The sequence below is a fragment of the Rana temporaria genome, chromosome 10 (genome assembly GCF_905171775.1).
Source record: "Rana temporaria chromosome 10, aRanTem1.1, whole genome shotgun sequence".
In the NCBI taxonomy this organism is placed as follows: Eukaryota; Metazoa; Chordata; class Amphibia; order Anura; family Ranidae; genus Rana; species Rana temporaria.
This window is the reverse complement of record NC_053498.1, coordinates 116,561,463-116,578,341: the sequence shown is the minus strand read 5'-3', so window position 1 is coordinate 116,578,341 and position 16,879 is coordinate 116,561,463. Positions and strand designations below refer to the sequence as shown.

Genomic DNA, 16,879 nt, shown 5'->3' with positions numbered 1-16,879 from the left:
CTCAGGGCTGACAGTTTTTGTTTTGTTCTACATTTTTAAAAATAATTCCAACAATAAATGAATACAGAGTAATGCGTAGCATCTAGTGTGATATGTAAGATATTCAGGGCTGATCCTAGGGTCACAGACGCCTGGGTGCAGAAATATTTCTGGCGCCCCTACATGGGCGTGGCCGTCTTACTAACTCCTCCCCTTTACAAATGTTTCAAATGTGGCCACGAGATGCTCCCCCAACATGGACAAGGAGAACACGTCAGGCACGGACCACCCCCCCATCGATGTCACTGCATGGCTGGTCTCTCTCCACACAGAGACAGCCGCTGCGTCGCTCTCCTCCTCTGACAGGAGGAAGGGGGGACGGGCTTGGGCAGGAAACACAGTGGCAGTGGCGGTGGTGGTGACCGGCGGAGAGAGCTGCCCCTGGACATGGACAAGGAGAGGAGGAGGAAGGAGAGCATTCTGGCGCTTCAGTGCTCCCACCTCTGTGGCACCTGGGTGCACTGCACCCCACGCACCTGCCTAGGATCAGCCCTGAAGATATTGGTAACTTACATTCTGAAAAAAGATCTTGCTGTTGAATGTTCCTCCTTCCAAGGGCTTTAAGGGGTTGTAAAGTTATTTTTTTAATTTTTTTAAATAACAAACATGTTATACTTACCTCCACTGTGCAGCTCGTTTTGCACAGAGTGGCCCCGAACCTGGTCTTCTGGGGTCCCTCAGCGGCTGTCTCGGCTCCCCCCGCAAGGACTCAACAACTTAATGCAAGCTCGCATGGTGTTGGGTTCCTGAGGGCGCGCTCTCATGATACAGCCGGCGGCTATTGCCGCTCACTGTATCACTCCGCCCCACCCCCGGCACGCCACATCCTTGTATGTGATTGACAGCCTATGGCTGCGGTGCTTTCAATCCATCCATGTAGCAAATCAATGGCCAGGCTGAGCGGTGAAGAGGATGTCGGCGCCTGCGCAGTCAGCTCTACACGGCGGGCATAGGCGCCGTATAGTGCCGACTCGCAGCTCGGCTATTTCCGGAAATCTGGTGACGCGCGTTGTGCGACAGGGGACCTGTTTCACAAGCCGTCAATCATCTAACCGAAGGATAGGAACGCCCAGTCCCGCAGTCATCGGAACCCTGAGGCAGGGATAGGAACACCCAGTCCCGCAGTCATCAGAACGCGGAAGCCCTGGACAAAATCAGAATATAAAGGTAAGTATGAACAAAAAAAAAATGACCTGCCGAAAGTAAATGTCCTTAGTATGCTGGCTCTAATGTTAGAAAATCATTTTTAGGGTGAACCCCCGCTTTAATTGTATACATCTTAAAAACAATCATGTACATAATTTATAAAAAACAATATTTAGTGCATGAAAGTAAACATATTTTTGGGCTGGCTCCAGGAAGTGTCATGATGTGACCTATTTAACACTACTAACAAGATACTTCTACAGTTCAATCAAGTCGTATGGTTATTTATATACAGATATACAAGGGGTCCCATGGTAACAACATTTGTTGATTACCTTGAGGTTAGAGCCAGGATGGGTATTTTTATGTTCATGCTCTAAATAATGTCTTCATGAATTATGTACATGATTGTTTTCAAGCCCCTGTAAACACACACACCATTTACTAAGGAAATCACAATGTTTTTAAGGGTGCCCGGTCACATCAATGGGGAACAGCTGCAGCATGTTTTTGGAAATGTTTACAGATGCTATTTTGGCGTAAGATGTATAAAAATAAAATCTTTTTTTTAAATACTAAATTGTTTGGACTTTGGGATATATGGTACCTTAAAAGTTATAATATATGCGTGGGTCATTATACAGTAGGTCCAGGATGCTTGTTTTGTGACCAAATTGTTTAATTGAAGTCTATACATGTACTTATCTTTCTTGTCTCACCCCTTTCTCCTGCTGGCAATATCAACTATTAAGCCCTGTACACACGATCGGTTTGTCTGATGAAAACGGACCGATTGACCGTTTTCATTGGACGAACCGATCCTGTGTGAGCCCCTTCGGTTTGTTTTCCATCGGTGAAAAAAAAATAGAACATGGTTTAAAATTTTCCTATGGTTAAAAAACTGATAGAAAAAAACGATCGTCTGTGTGGAAGTCCATTAGTCCAAAATCCACGCATGCTCAGAATCAAGTCGATGCATGCTCGGAAGCATTGAACTTAATTTTTCTCAGCACGTCGTAGTGTTTTACGTCACTGCGTTGGACACAGTCGGATTTTTGACTGATGGTGTGTAGGCAAGACTGATAAAAGTCAGCTTCATCGGATATCCGATGAAAATATCCATCGGATTAGATTCCTTCAGATATCCGATCGTGTGTACAGGGCTTAACTGGTAAAGCAAACCAGGGGGTTGCAAAATGGGAGGAACATACAACAAACCTTTTTTCAGAGGAACCAGTAGAAAACCAGGATGTTTCATTGACACTGCTACTCTACTGCTAATATGAAAGTCAAGATTTGACCTCCCAAAACAAACATTTTCAAAAAATATTTTTCCATAAAACAATCATTTTTGGCAATGTGGTGCAGAAGATAAAATTATGCACCAATCAGTTAGCTAATCAGATGGCAGATATTATTACGGTAGAAAACTCTGGTTGGTTACTTAAAGGGGAGGTTCACCCTAAAAACGACTTTCTAGTATTACATTGGCCCCCCACATTACAATACAATTATGCCTGTTATGTTTTTTTGTATGCTGTACATACCTTAGGAACAGCTAATTCACCGTGGCTTCCGGGTTGCGAGTCCCGCGGGAGTGGGCGTTCCTAACATGCTGGTGATTGACGTGATGACCAAAAACGAGCTCCCCCCCATCGCATAAGCTGTGTCACGATTGCCGAAAGGAGCCGAACGGCGGTGCGCAGGCGCAGTATAGCGCCGACTCGCCGTTCGGCTCCTTTCGCCAATCGTGACGCAGCTTACGCGACGGGGGGAGCTCTTTTTTTGTCATCACGTCAATCACCAGCATGTTAGGAACGCCCACTCCCGCGGGACTCGCAACCCGGAAGCCACGGGTGAATTAGCTGTTCCTAAGGTATGTACAGCATACAAAAAAACATAATAGGCATAATTGTATTGTAATGTGGGGGGCCAATGTAATACTAGAAAGTCGTTTTTAGGGTGAACCTCCCCTTTAAGCTACCATTAACACTTCTGTTTTACATATACCCCAAAGCTGTATTTTATTATATGATGAGATTTGAAACAATTCCTGGTGTTGCTCTTATGTATTGTATATATAAACCAGTGATACACTGGCTTTTCATTGATGTAATATGATGGGTTTAGCTTTATAGCAATGACATGTATGTCCAGTCCTGTATGTGAGCTACTCACACCACTACAGACAGAAATTACTGACACAGATGTATATGGAGTATGGTGGCTACAGCAGTGTAACAATCAGAGGTCTCTGGAAGATTCAACACTGATTGACACTATATTGATTGGAGATATCACCCATGAGTTTTGGAGTTTGGAAATTCAGGGATACAGACATCTTCTGTCTTCTTTATCTCTTCTAATCATCCTGTAATATTATAAAAAATATTCTGATTCATATCTAGTTTGTGTGTATGTAGGATATGGAAAACAAATCTAGATCCAGGGAATACAAAGAAACTAACCTCAATGATTTTGTGGATCCAATCTAAAAAGGATGCAATCTTAGTGTAGACTCCAGGACGATTTGGCTCAGCACATCCCATGCCCCAACTCACCACTCCTATTAGGCGCCAGGTGTAGTCGGTCTGACATACCAAGGGGCCACCACTGTCACCCTGTAAGAAAAAGGGAAATTAACTTCTGGAAAGACTTCATCTCCCCATGTAAGGATCCATCCTACAGTAAAAATGTAGCATTGAGTAGAAAACAGGGTGCAACCAAATACTGAATATCTTTAGTTTATGTCTAGTGTCCATAAGCTAGATTGTCTGTAGACACTAGTCTGCATCATCAGCAACATTTACAAACAAGTAGTATCAGGACCTGCTTGATTGGATATAGGTTCTATGGGTTGTTAAGGTAGGCTATGGGTTGTTTTGCTGATCTAACACTTAATTTCTGAGGAAAGTCTAGATGTGTAGCAGGTTTAAGATTAGGAGGGCTGGACAGCATATTACATTCACGCTATAGATAGGTCTCTGAAAAAATAGTACTGCATGTAAATTGCTTAAAATATGCCTGCATCCACCCCCTGCCAAGGGTTTAAGGGCAAAGTCTATGTAATGCAACTGATTTGCTGAATGAAATATTTCTTTAAATATCGTGCCTGGGGGTCCCCTTAGTCTGCCTGTAAAGTGGTGCATCTGTGTAATGTGTAGAACAGTGCGGCAGCAAAATTGCATTTCTAAAGGAAATAATGTAATGTATTGCCAACTCCTGTTGCTCTACATAAAGATGGCCTAGGCTATAAGAAGATTGCCAAGACCCTGAAACTGAACTGCAGCACAGTGGCCAAGACCATTCAGCGGTTTAACAGGACAGGTTCCATTTATAACAGGCTTTGCCATGTTCGACCAAAGAAGTTCAGTGTACGTGCTCAGCTTCATATCCAGAGGTTGTCTTTGGGAAATAAACATATGAGTGCTGCCAGCATTGCTGCAGAGGTTGAAGGGTTGGGGGGTCAGCCTGTCAGTGCTCAGACCATACGCTGCCCACTGCATTAAATTGGTCTTGCATCCCAGAAGGAAGCCTTTTCTAAAGATGATGCACAAGAAAGCCTGCAAACAGTTTGCTGAAGACAAGCAGACTAAGGAAATGGATTACTGGAACCATGTCCTGTGGTCTGATGAGACCAAGATAAACTTATTTGGTTCAGATGGTGTCAAGCGTGTGTGGCGGCAACCAAGTGAGGAGTACAAAGACAAGTGTTTCTTGCTACAGTCAAGCATGGTGGTGGGAGTGTCATGGTCTGGGGCTGCATGAGTGCTGCCGGAACTGGGGAACTACAGTTCATTGAGGGAACCATGAATGCCAACATGTATTGTGACATACTGAAGCAGAGCATGATCCCCTGCCTTCAGAGACTGGGCCACAGGGCAGTATTCCAACATGATAACGACCCCAAACACAAGACAACCACTGCCTTGCTAATGAAGCTGAGGGTAAAAGTGATAGACAGGCCAAGCATGTCTCCAGACCTAAACCCTATTGAGCCTCTGTGTGGTATCCTCAAATGGAAGGTGGAGGAGTACAAGGTCTCTAACTTCCACCAGCTCTGTGATGTCATCATGGAGGAGTGGAAGAGGACTCATGTGGCAACCTGTGAAGCTCTTGTGAACTCCATGCCCACAAGGGTTTAGGCAGTGCTGGAAAATAATGGTGGCCACATAAAATATTTACACTTTTGGCCAAATTTGGACGTTATTTTGAGGGGACAGCAAATTTACACTGTTATACAAGCTGTACACTCACTACTTTACATTGTAGCAAAGTGTCATTTCTTCAGTGTTGTCACATGAAAAGATAGAATAAAATATTTACATAAATGTGAGGGATATACTCACTTTTGTGAGATTCTATATATATATAATATAGGTTTGCAAATTACACAATGTAGAGCACAGTGGACCAACGCGTTTTGTGTAAATCCAGTGCTTCTTCAGAATCCACAAGCTCTCTTTGTCAAAAATATAGATACAATGTCTACATTGAAAAACACAATAATTACAAAGTTGTACATTACATTATTATAGGTTGCATTTATGCCTGCATGTTACACTTGTGAAGATAGTGTGAGCCCAAAGTGAAGAAAAGTGAAGAAGACAAAAAAAAAATCATAGAAAATATATAAAAAAATTATTATAAAATAATAATAAAACTAATAATAATACAATTTATTTATTTATCTTCTCCTTCTCTTTTATCCACTTTGGGCTAACACTCCACAGGTGGAACTTGCAGGCATAAATACAATGTATAATAATGTAATGTACAACATTGTAATTATTTTTTATTTTAGACATTGTACCCATATTTTTGATATAGAGAGCTTGTAGATCCTGAAGAAGCACTGGATTTATGTGGAACACGTTGGTCCAATAGGCTCTACATTGTGTAATTTGCAAACCTATATCATATATATTGATTAACTATATTGTATATTTTATACACTAATACAGATTTTATAAAATTGTATACATTTACTTTTTGGTGTATTATATGAGAGAGAGAGAGAGAGAGAGAGAGAGAGAGAGAGAGAGAGAGACTTGTAAAGCGCAACACATGCGAACTGAACACACCAAACATCCCCGTACTCCTTGATTGGGGACTTGGGGTTCTCTTTTTCTCTTTTGGCTATTACGATATAATGGGGGATAGTGTCAGGATTTTTGTTTTATTTGATTGTGACATTGCCTTTTTCCCTCCACAAAAATTTACGGTGTTAATACCTACTTACTCGCCCCACCTTGCACTATGATAAAGTTAATGTGACAGCTAAAAAACCTTTCAGTGGTAAGTAAAATATCCCAGAACAGTAATCTGTATACTGTACAGTATTTTACTAACTTTACTTATTAAATTAATGACAACCTAATCCAACCGTAATTTCAAGATACATTTAAGTATTATTACGGAAAAGAGCTGCCCTATACAAATGCTAATGTTCTGTTAGATTGGAGTTGTAGATAGAGAAATTAGAATACCCCTTTTATGTAAAAATAATAGCAAACTTTACATTTTGACAGATGATGAATTGCAGTTTGACAAAGCTACCAGATCTTAACAAGAGTTTCTAGAGGTGATTCATGAAGGTAAATATCACTGTAGTCTTAGCGCTGTGTCAGTTCAGTTAATATCAGCTTCTTCATCATCAAGTTTAAAGTGTATACTAAGCAAAACGAAAGTTGGGCCATTGTATGAATAGGCTGTGCAAGTTAATTGGATCAGTAATTTTTTAGAAGATGAGTTAGCAAAGGCATGTATGTTTATGTAGGAACATTGGAAAATTAGGACTTATGTCCATGAGCATTGTTATATTAATGCTATATATATTATTATAGTATGTTAGTGACAACGAACTACAAGCTAATCTGGCCATATGCTAACAACTCTTTTGTTAAGCCCCTTTAGGCTGAGCAAAATAAATTAGGGCTGTTACTGATTAAAATATTTGTGTTAGATTAATCGATTTTTTTTAATCGATTATTCGACTTATTTTGATTAATTATAACGCACATACAGATCCAGCTACTTTTAGCTGATCTCCTTGCAGGCTAATTCCGAGTGCAGCTACCAACCACTGGAAAAATGGATAGCAGGATAAACAAAACACACAAAGGCAGCGCTCGATGGGAATAGCATTAACACTTTTATAGTCTTCAAGTAGGTAACCAAATAAATATTGCACTGGAGATAAAAATCGATGTAGCTACATAAACTGTAAAAATGGTCCGAGTAATACCAAACGGTACCAAAAGCAGTCTTAAAAACATGTTGCTAAGTATGATACTGGTATAAAAATGTGTACAACGATGCCACTGCTGAATACAGATGAGTTAACATCAGTTCGTCTGCATGGAGATGTCCCGTGAAGGGAACTATTACAACTCCCAGTGGATGGTTGTAGAATCCCAGGTTGATAAAGGAAAGTGTAACAGCACTTGCGTGTGGCAGATAGTGAGGTCCCGCCGGCATGCAGATATGAAGGCACAGCAAAGGAGCCCTTCAGATTGACATGGCAAGCCCCGCCGGTGTCCGTGACGTCACCGGATCTCTGACGGAACTCCCTGAAGGCCCGGAAGCCGACGGAGAGGTGAGTACCAATCAAAAGAATTTTGATTGATCAAAAGAATTTTGATCGATCAAAAAAATTAAAGATTAACCGATGAATTAATAGTTAATTTGCACAGCCCTAAAATAAATCTATCGACCCCCCCATCCATGCTAAACAGTTTGGATGGAGGAACCTGCCCTTCTGGCTTTTGTATTCTGACAGCTGGCACCCGTGGAGGTCAAAATGCCCAAATCGTGGCTGCATCTGATTGGATGCAGCCTCTGTTCAGCCTACAATCAAAGGATGTCAGGAACAGGATGAAATGGCCAGCTTGACCACTTCTGGACTGCCCTATGGCAGATTTACTACTACAGGGCGTCCCTCCTGTGCAGGATCATGTATTTATATATAAATATTATATATATATATATATCCACCAGATTATGCACTTTTGCCCACGGGGTGGGCGGGCTCACCGCTGGCGGGCCACTTGTGCTGTGATTAATCACAGCAGAAGATGATCTCCGGATGCCAGGCACTGGATGTTTGCCGGCACAGTTTTTTTCTACATTTGTATAAAACTGACTTTTTCCATCGGAAATTCCAACCGTGTGTATGCTCCATCGGACTTTTTTCCAGATATATTGGTTCAGCTACTTGAGGTCAATCATGTCGTGTTCAAACACACGACGTGCTGAATAAAATGAAGTTCAATGCTTCCAAGCATGCGTCGACTTGATTCTGAGCATGCGCGGGTTTTGAACTGATGCTTTCTGTACTAACCATTGGTTCGATTTTAAAGCATGTTTTAAAATTTTGGACCGAAGGACAACAGACCGATGGGCTTTACACACGGTCGGTTTGGACCGATGAAACTGAACCTCGGTCCATTCTCATCGGTTTTGTGTGACCGTGTGTACGCGGCCTTAGGATAAGATATCAGCTGCACAGGGAGTGCATTGTTTTTATTTAGTCTGATGACTCCTAAACTTTCTTTGTGAGAAGGATCAGACGTGAGGCAGACCTTTTTGCCTCTATGAGAAGCTATCCCCAGTGGATCACATTTCAGAGGAGTTGACAGGTGGTAAGGAGGCCTCCTTGTCACCAGTTTTACCCTTGTAAATGCAGCACCTATGCACTACAACCACATTTATTACATTCTGTTTCAGGGTGGTTGTGGCCCATTCTCCTCTGATCTCCGACATCAACAAGGCATTTTTGTCCACACAACTGCTGCTCACTGTATATTTTCTCTTTTTTGGACCATTCTCTGTAAACCCAAGAGATGGTTGTTTATGAAAATTCCAGTAGATCAGCAGTTTTTGAAATACTCAGACCAGACCGTCTGGTACCAACAACCATGCCATGTTCAAAGTCACTTAAAGTGGAGTTCCACCCAAAATGGAACTTCCGCTTTAAGCACTCCTCGCCCCTTACATGCCACATTTGGGATGTATTTTTTTGGGGGGGGAGTGGAAGCTTTGTTTGGAGTGGGACTTTCTGTCTCTTCTCCACCTAGGTGGCCCCTCCCTCTAGGCAATCTTCTGAGACACGTGACAGGTCCCAGAAGATCGCCTGTCCACTCCGAGAGTGCAGCGCGTTGCATGCCCGACCGTGAAGCCAAAAGCTGTTAATGGAGGCGGAGAGGAGGGGGAGAGGAGCAACAGTCTGGGCAGCCGCATCGCTGGACCATGGAACAGGTAAGTGAGTGCTTATTAAAGGTCAGCAGCTATACTTTTTGTAGCTGCTGACTTGTAATAAACATTAAAAGGCTGGAACTCCTTCCCCATTCTGATGCATTGAGTTGCTGCCATGTGATGGACTGATTATCAATTTGTGTTACCAAGCAATTGAACAGGTGTAGTGGCCGGTGAGTGTATATATCTATCTAGATAGATCTATCCATATACAGAATCTATCGATATATTTATATACACATACTGTACATATAAACTCCTCCTAGTCATGTATACTTTGCTAGAGCCAATATGGAAGGTGCAAATCATAGGTATTTTGGAATGCACGAGGGCTTATTAACAAAACTGAGAAAAGAAACCTGAGAACAAAATTGCAGTTGTTACTTGCAGCAACCAATTAGAGCCGGTTCACACTGGGGCGACTTGGGATCCGACTTGAAGTCACCTCAAGTCGTCCCAAGTCGCGCTGTCGAGAAAAACAATGCAAGTGAATTGGAGCGGTGTTAATACACACGACTCGAGTCGCTCCGACTTCAAAAGAAGTTCCTGTACTTCAATCTGACTTGTAGGCGATTTGTACCCATTGATTTCAATGGAATTCGCCTCCAAGTCTGATCACTGTCTTAACTGAAGCGACTTTCCAGGAAGATAACATACATTTCTCAGGCAAACCTCTCCCTCCCTCCCCCTCCCTCCCCTCCTTCCCCTAGAGCTGATTGTTGTTTAATTGGCCACTGGAAAGTCTCCTGTCCTGGAGACGACTTCAAGTCGTGTTGTAAATCGCCCCAGATCGCCCTGTGGTTCATGCTCAAGTCGTGTCGGAGTCGCCTCTGAAAGTCGCGCTGGAAGTCGTGTCGCCCTAGTGTGAACCGACTCTTAGGTATCACCTTTTTTTATTGGAAACAATTAGCAGAGTCCTAATTGGTTGATATGGGTGATAATATTTTCTTTATTTCTGTTTTTAGGAGCCTAAGCTATAAATAAATGTAGTAAATCTTTACCTGGCAAGCATCAACTTTTCCATCAAGGTAGCCGGCACAAAGCATTCTGGGAGTTATGTCACCATTGTATATACAGGAACTATTGCACTTTTTAGTGCTAATTAACGGCAACATAGCTTCCTTCAGGATGCGAGGCATATGTGCTAAAGGAAGACATATTATAGGGGAATGTTAGCTTGGATAACAATCACCAGAAGACAATCATACATATAAAGTGAAAACTATAAAGGTTTTTATTCCCAACGTTGTGGAGAAAGCCTCTTGAGGGGGGAGGGCGCGAGCAGGCAATTCAGGATACTCTCTACTTTGCAGATAGAGAAAGGAGCTGTGTGTTAGTGGGCGTCCTGACACTCCTGCTCACCCCCTCAAGAGGCTTTCTTCACACCAGGGAGAAAGCTTCGCATTATAGTGTGTAGTTACTGACAGAAGAACAGGAAGTGAGAATTTCTCAGAAGAAATAAGGACATTTAAAAGCAAAATCGAAGGATGAGGTAAGTGAAGGAGGACTGCACTAAGGTAAAGGAAGCTATTTAGGGAAAACTTTTTTTACCTTTACAACCCCTTTCAGGGCTGCTGTTCTTTTTTTTTTTTATATATATATTCATTCTTTATTATATTTTTATCTCATACAAGATTTTAACAATTCATTAAAAACAGGAAAAAAATGTTCCTCATATATATCATAGTCTTAGTGCAAATACAAAAAAGTGAGACCACCTTAATTGTTATACTGGGAAGCAAATAATAACATTTACTGGAGTTGAGGAGCCCACCGGGCCAGGAATTCTATATATTATTTTACCCCCTTTCGATATTATAATTGTACTATTTCTCAACCCTCCTTTCTGTTTATTCCTCCCCACTTAGTACTACTCCATTAATCTGTTTACTGTTGGTTTCGTAAGTCAATTCCATCACCCGGTTGTCCCCCTTCCCCCATCTAGGTCCAGAGGCTACAATAATCATAGCTCTACCAAGATATCCCACATGTGGCTTTTCAATCAGATATTATATTTGGTTATTCTCTACCCCTACTGTAGTTCTTACCCCCTAGAGAGGAGCACCCTTTTTCTCCAACCATGGCTTCCATATTTCCTCAAAGTCCTTAAGATTACCTTGTTTTATATAGACTGCTCTTTCTATACAGATTGACTCATTTATTACCCTGGTCCATTCTCTTACTGCCGGTGATGTTGTCGCCTGCCATCTCGTGGCTATTAATTTTATGGCTTGAAACAAACATCTCAATATTGCAACTGTAATACTCCTCTTATCCTCCTGTTCCTTCCTGTATCCCCTGGCATCTAGGACATTTATCATCTGGTCTTCTTCCATACTTGAACTGGCGTATAATAAGCTCTATTTATCAACATCAGGTGGGAGATTTTCTGGGGGGGGTGAAACTGAAACCTTTGATCCCATCTCTAGGATTCTCTTCCACTGTTCCTGTGTTATTTCCCCTATATCTTCTTCCCATCTCTCTCTTACTTTAAGGAGGTTTGACCCTGTGTTAATCTTTTTGCTTATCTGTTCATATATTTCAGATATAAGTCCCTTAGTTGGACCAACTTTAATAAAATTTTGGAATAGGGGCATTTTATTCCACTCTAGGGTTTGTGTCCTGAATTGGGCTTCAAGGGCATGCCCTACCTGTACATAAGTAAAAAATTAGTGTTGCGGGATATTAAATTCCTCCCTCAGGCAGGACCTCATCCGATTCCTTTATTAGTTTGAACCAATATGGGTTGATTTTCCACTCTCTATGTTTTTTTTGTCCCCCTAAGTTTAAAGTTAGAACCATTAGGGAATGGTCCGACACTCCTCTTGGCAGGTATACTATCAAGGGCTGTTCTTCAACTAAGATTAGCTATAAAAAAAAAAGAAAAAAAAAAGTTTGTTTTCAATACTCAAAGATAAAGTTGGACGAAGGCCATATCAGCCCCAATGGTTTTAACTGCTCTTTATGAATGGTTATAACAGACCGGTGGAGGGTGTGAATGGGGCCTCTTGCAAAGTAAGTATTAGCACTACACTTTAAGGTGCAAAAACCTAAGCACTGTTGACATAGACAGAGGTAATGTCAGGTCTTTACAAGCTGATACTGATACTCACTGTTGTCAGGATGAGTGTAGCCCCAGCCTGAGACCCAGCACTCGGAACCAGCGGCGAGATCCTGATCGTATTGTGGTAGACATACTGGACGTATACTGTCTGTGCAAAACCATATCAGTCAAATTTATAGTCATCACATTACTTTAAAAAATAAATACATTCTTTATTTGTTCATTAGGAAAACAACACTCTACTTTTTTAAGGACCCTATCTATGCATGAGCCTCTGTTAAGTATGTTTTTAAAATGATTTTCACATGATGTTACACTGTTAAAACATGTTTTTTTTGTTTGTTGTTTTTTTTCTAATATTGCTTGAACTAGATGGGCTTGTGTCTTTCTTAAACCTATGTAATTATGATCTTTGATCTGTGCTTTCACTCTGCATTTCCCTGTGCTTTGTGAACATGCTTTAATAAATTAAATGTACGTCTAAAGCGGAAGTGTGAAAGAGTTCTTCCACTTATGCACACCTTCCTCCGGCCTCCTCTATTCATAGAGCATGTACTAGTCCTTTCTGGAATGCAAAGCATGTGAATGGAGGGTGGGCAGATAAATTACTGGAACTAAATCAACAAAACTGCAGCGCTAAAAAATAGATTTAAAAAGTTCAAATGTATTATAAACAGTTCATATGTGTTTCCAAAATGATTGCGTGTTGAAACCTCCTCATATGTAACCGGCGGGAGAAGCGACAACTCACCAGAAATAGAAAAAATAAATCAAGAGCACAGCACACATGCTTTAATGATCAATTTGTTGGGTGGTCATCAGAATTCAATGGTTAGCTGTATCTACTTCTCCTTGGAATGTCGCAATGTCACATCACATTAATTACCATAAAAGTGAAAAATCATATAGTGTAATAATTTATAATAAAAAATTCCTATATAGAATAATAAAAATGAACATCCATGATAGAAGTAATGTAATTTTCATCCACTTTAACTCCCAAATAAAAAAATAAAAAAAAAACGTTGAAACTTGTCGTTCACAAGCGATAACAAGAGTTTAGGAGCGATTGAAGTTTTTACAGCTCCTAAACTTCTCTAAAAAACGCGATCGAGAAGTTTTTTTCCTGCCTCTGAACGTCCCTGTTAGAAAATGCCTATAGTCATCATAATGTGCAAAGACCCATAGAATACAATAGAAGTGCTTCTACAGGCATGTGAAAAAAACGTCAAACGCCTGTAGAATCTTTTTTTTTACAGTGTACATGGAGCCTAAAGAGTATTTTATGGCTATTTTTTTAAAAACCCAATAAAGTATATCCAGTAAATCATAATGGTTAGATAACCTGAGTAGTTTAAGGGTTTGTCCAGTTTCATCAGGGCAATATCATAGTCATGGCTTCTATCATCATACTTCTGATGATAAATGATCTTCTCTACTGCAGACACTGAGCCTTTCTGTCCCACTGAGGAGTGGCTAATAATACCCGCAAGAACCGACCAGCTGGACACTTGAGGAGACCTGTAACTTAAAGAGGATCAATCAATTAAACATAGATATCACTGCTATAGATATGTCAGTAGTATTTAAAGTGCTTTTTACCCCAGCATTTTATATTACTGATATGTGTCTGTTGTAGCATGTACTTGGGTTAAAACATATCTGGTTCTCTTTCTGTTTCTTTTTGGTGATCCTGCCAGTCTCTCTGCTTTACTATTTCAAACTGTCCATGCTAGGCATTGAAGCAGATCCACCTCAACCTGGTCAGTTTTCTGGCTGTGCTGGGAACACAGCCTACCTGTCTTCCAATGGTCAGACTTGTGCTGAGAAGCACCCCCCCCTGCACAGCTATTCACTGTAGATCACTGTACTGCTGTATGCATGTACACGGGCGTCCCCTCATAGGGGTAAGGGGGGGCGAGTGAACCCCCTGGAATCGGCAAGGGTCTGCCATGCTCGTATCTGTAGCTGTGTTGACTCTCTCTGTGTTTGTGCGAGTCGGCTCCACAGCTGTTGCAAGATCAGTGTCACTGAGTTACAGAGCTCTTTACTGCCAGCTATAGCTGCTTCCTGTATGTGCACCCTCGTGCTTGCTTTGCTGCCTGTAATGTATTTTCAAAGGGACATGTGGAAACAGGACTTGGGAGACGGATGACCACCGTGACCTTACAAGTGGGGGCTGTAAGTACAAGTGAAGGGAGAAGGCTGTTTGTGTACAGGGGGGGGGGGGGTGGCTGACATATATACAGATGAGGGGGGCAGCTGAGTGCATACAGGTATGATCAGTGAAGGGGGGTGCCAGATATAGGAAAGATCATATCATCTGTCCTGTCCTGTATATAGCTATATACACCCATCTTCCTTCCTGTATTCCTCCATTATCACTGACTGCAGGTATACATCATCTGTCCTGTATATAGAGCTGTATATACCCACCTTCCTTCCTCTATATACCAATACCATCCACCCCTTCTATATATACATACTGTACACCCTCTGTATTGTACATTTGATCAGCACAGTGAGGCTGCATATCATGGGCACATGCCTGCGCTTTATTTGATAATGACTAAGCCCCTCCCCTTCATGACATGTCAAAGAAGCGAAGCATAGGTGAACGTAAAATTATGCCCCCCCCTGGAAAAAGTTCTGCGGACGCCCATGTGCATGTATGCAACCTTACATTTTCTCCCTGCACCCCACCGAAACTATCATGCATTATCCATTATGTAAGCTGATTTGGTCACACGGACTTCAAATAAAACTGAGGTTGAGCCTCATGATCATTTATCTATATTCTGCTTAGTTGACTACAGTATTGTATTAATGTAGCTCAGACCTACTGAAGAAGTACACTGCCCCCCTTAACACCAAACATCAATCATTCATGTTAAGGTACATATTATTTACTAGATACCAGTAACTGACACATAATGATACTAGTCATATTCCCGATTATGGAATAAGGATACACATAAAGCTTATGTTGCTTTCTAGGTTTGCAGATAGTACCAATTGATGTTTGGACTTTCAGTGGTTGACATTATAAGGGTCTATTTAAAAAAATATATAATGCAAATAATGACCGTAATGTGTCTAATATGTTTTTTTATACCATAATCATCAGCTCCATCTAGTGGCCATGATGAAGTGTTTTCCTGAAATACCTCAATCAAGAAGATGCCACATTAGGGTCACTAAATGGTGCTGTTCTCGGGTCCCTCTTTGGCTCTCCTGGTCCCTCTTTCCTGTCGAATGCCACCACAGCAAGCAGCTTGCTATGGGGGCATCCGAGCCAAGACGCTCCCTGTGTCTATTTAAAAAAGGAGCCCCCGCGCGGCCCCGCCCCCTCTCTCCTGATTGGAAAAAGCCCCATACACACTATCAGTTTTCCTGCAGGTTTTTCTCTTCAGGTTTACCAAAACCATGTAGTGCAAGGGCCTGCCTGATTGCATACGAATTGAAACTTTTGAGGTTTGGCCTCATATTAGATGGTTTTGGTAAACCTGAAGAGAAAAACCTGCAGGAAAACTGATAGTGTGTATGGGGCATAACTGACTTTGATTGACAGAAGCAGGAGCCAATGGCACCACTGCTGTGTTTTAGGCAATCGGGAGGAGAGTCCCGGATAGCTGATCCACTCATGGAGAAGATGGAGGAAGTAGAAGGGGGTTGCATGCAGAGGCCAGAGCTGAAGAGGGGTGAAAGTGAGATGTGGGTAGGGGATACAGAAGTAAGCAGCTTTGGAAGAAGGCAAAGTGCACCCCTGAACTCTGCACTCTGTATGCAGAGCACCCCTTAACTCTACACAATGTATGTAGAACACCCCTGAACTCTGCACTCTGTGTGTAACCCCCCCCACTCTGTACGTAATGCACTCCTGGTATTTAATGCCCCTTCCACTGTAAGTGAAATTTGACCACACTATTTGATGGAGGTTGGACGGATGGTTTGGAGGGTTGTGGTTGAGTTCCTGCACCTATTTTCAGAGAAAAAAAGCCATATATATATATATATATATATATATATATATATATATATATATATATATATATATATATATATATAAACTCCTTAATTGTTGTTATTCTAATGGCTCCTTTTTAATGCCACTTGGAACATCAAAGAAAGCTTGCCTTTTACCACTTACTTGTGTACACAGTGTGCAGCAGTTATGATCCACTTAGGTGCCACGATGGAGCCACCACAAACATGCTTATTATTAAGGTACAAACTGATTTGCCATGGCCAGCGACCTAAGGTGACATCAGTCCCTCCAATAATCCTGGAAGACTTGGAACGAGATCCACATTCTGCAGAAATTGCAAGTTTGGATTGAAGAAAAAAGATTAACCTTTAAACAATTCAATGTAG

The 16,879-nt window shown here is 41.5% G+C and overlaps 1 protein-coding gene across 1 annotated transcript in view; it reads right to left on the bottom strand.

Annotated features, from left to right (window-relative positions):
- Positions 1–3,157: 3,157 nt before the first annotated feature.
- TMPRSS5 (transmembrane serine protease 5) overlaps positions 3,158–16,879 on the bottom strand; it is a 78,661-nt gene continuing 64,939 nt past the window's right edge. The window contains exons 8-13 of the mRNA XM_040326022.1: positions 16,656–16,818; positions 13,851–14,032; positions 12,555–12,653; positions 10,443–10,585; positions 3,654–3,806; positions 3,158–3,556 (exon numbers count right to left, since the gene is read on the bottom strand). Of these exons, the coding sequence (XP_040181956.1) occupies positions 3,548–3,556; positions 3,654–3,806; positions 10,443–10,585; positions 12,555–12,653; positions 13,851–14,032; positions 16,656–16,818 (749 nt within the window). The 3' untranslated portion in view covers positions 3,158–3,547. The remainder of the gene's footprint in view (positions 3,557–3,653; positions 3,807–10,442; positions 10,586–12,554; positions 12,654–13,850; positions 14,033–16,655; positions 16,819–16,879) is intronic.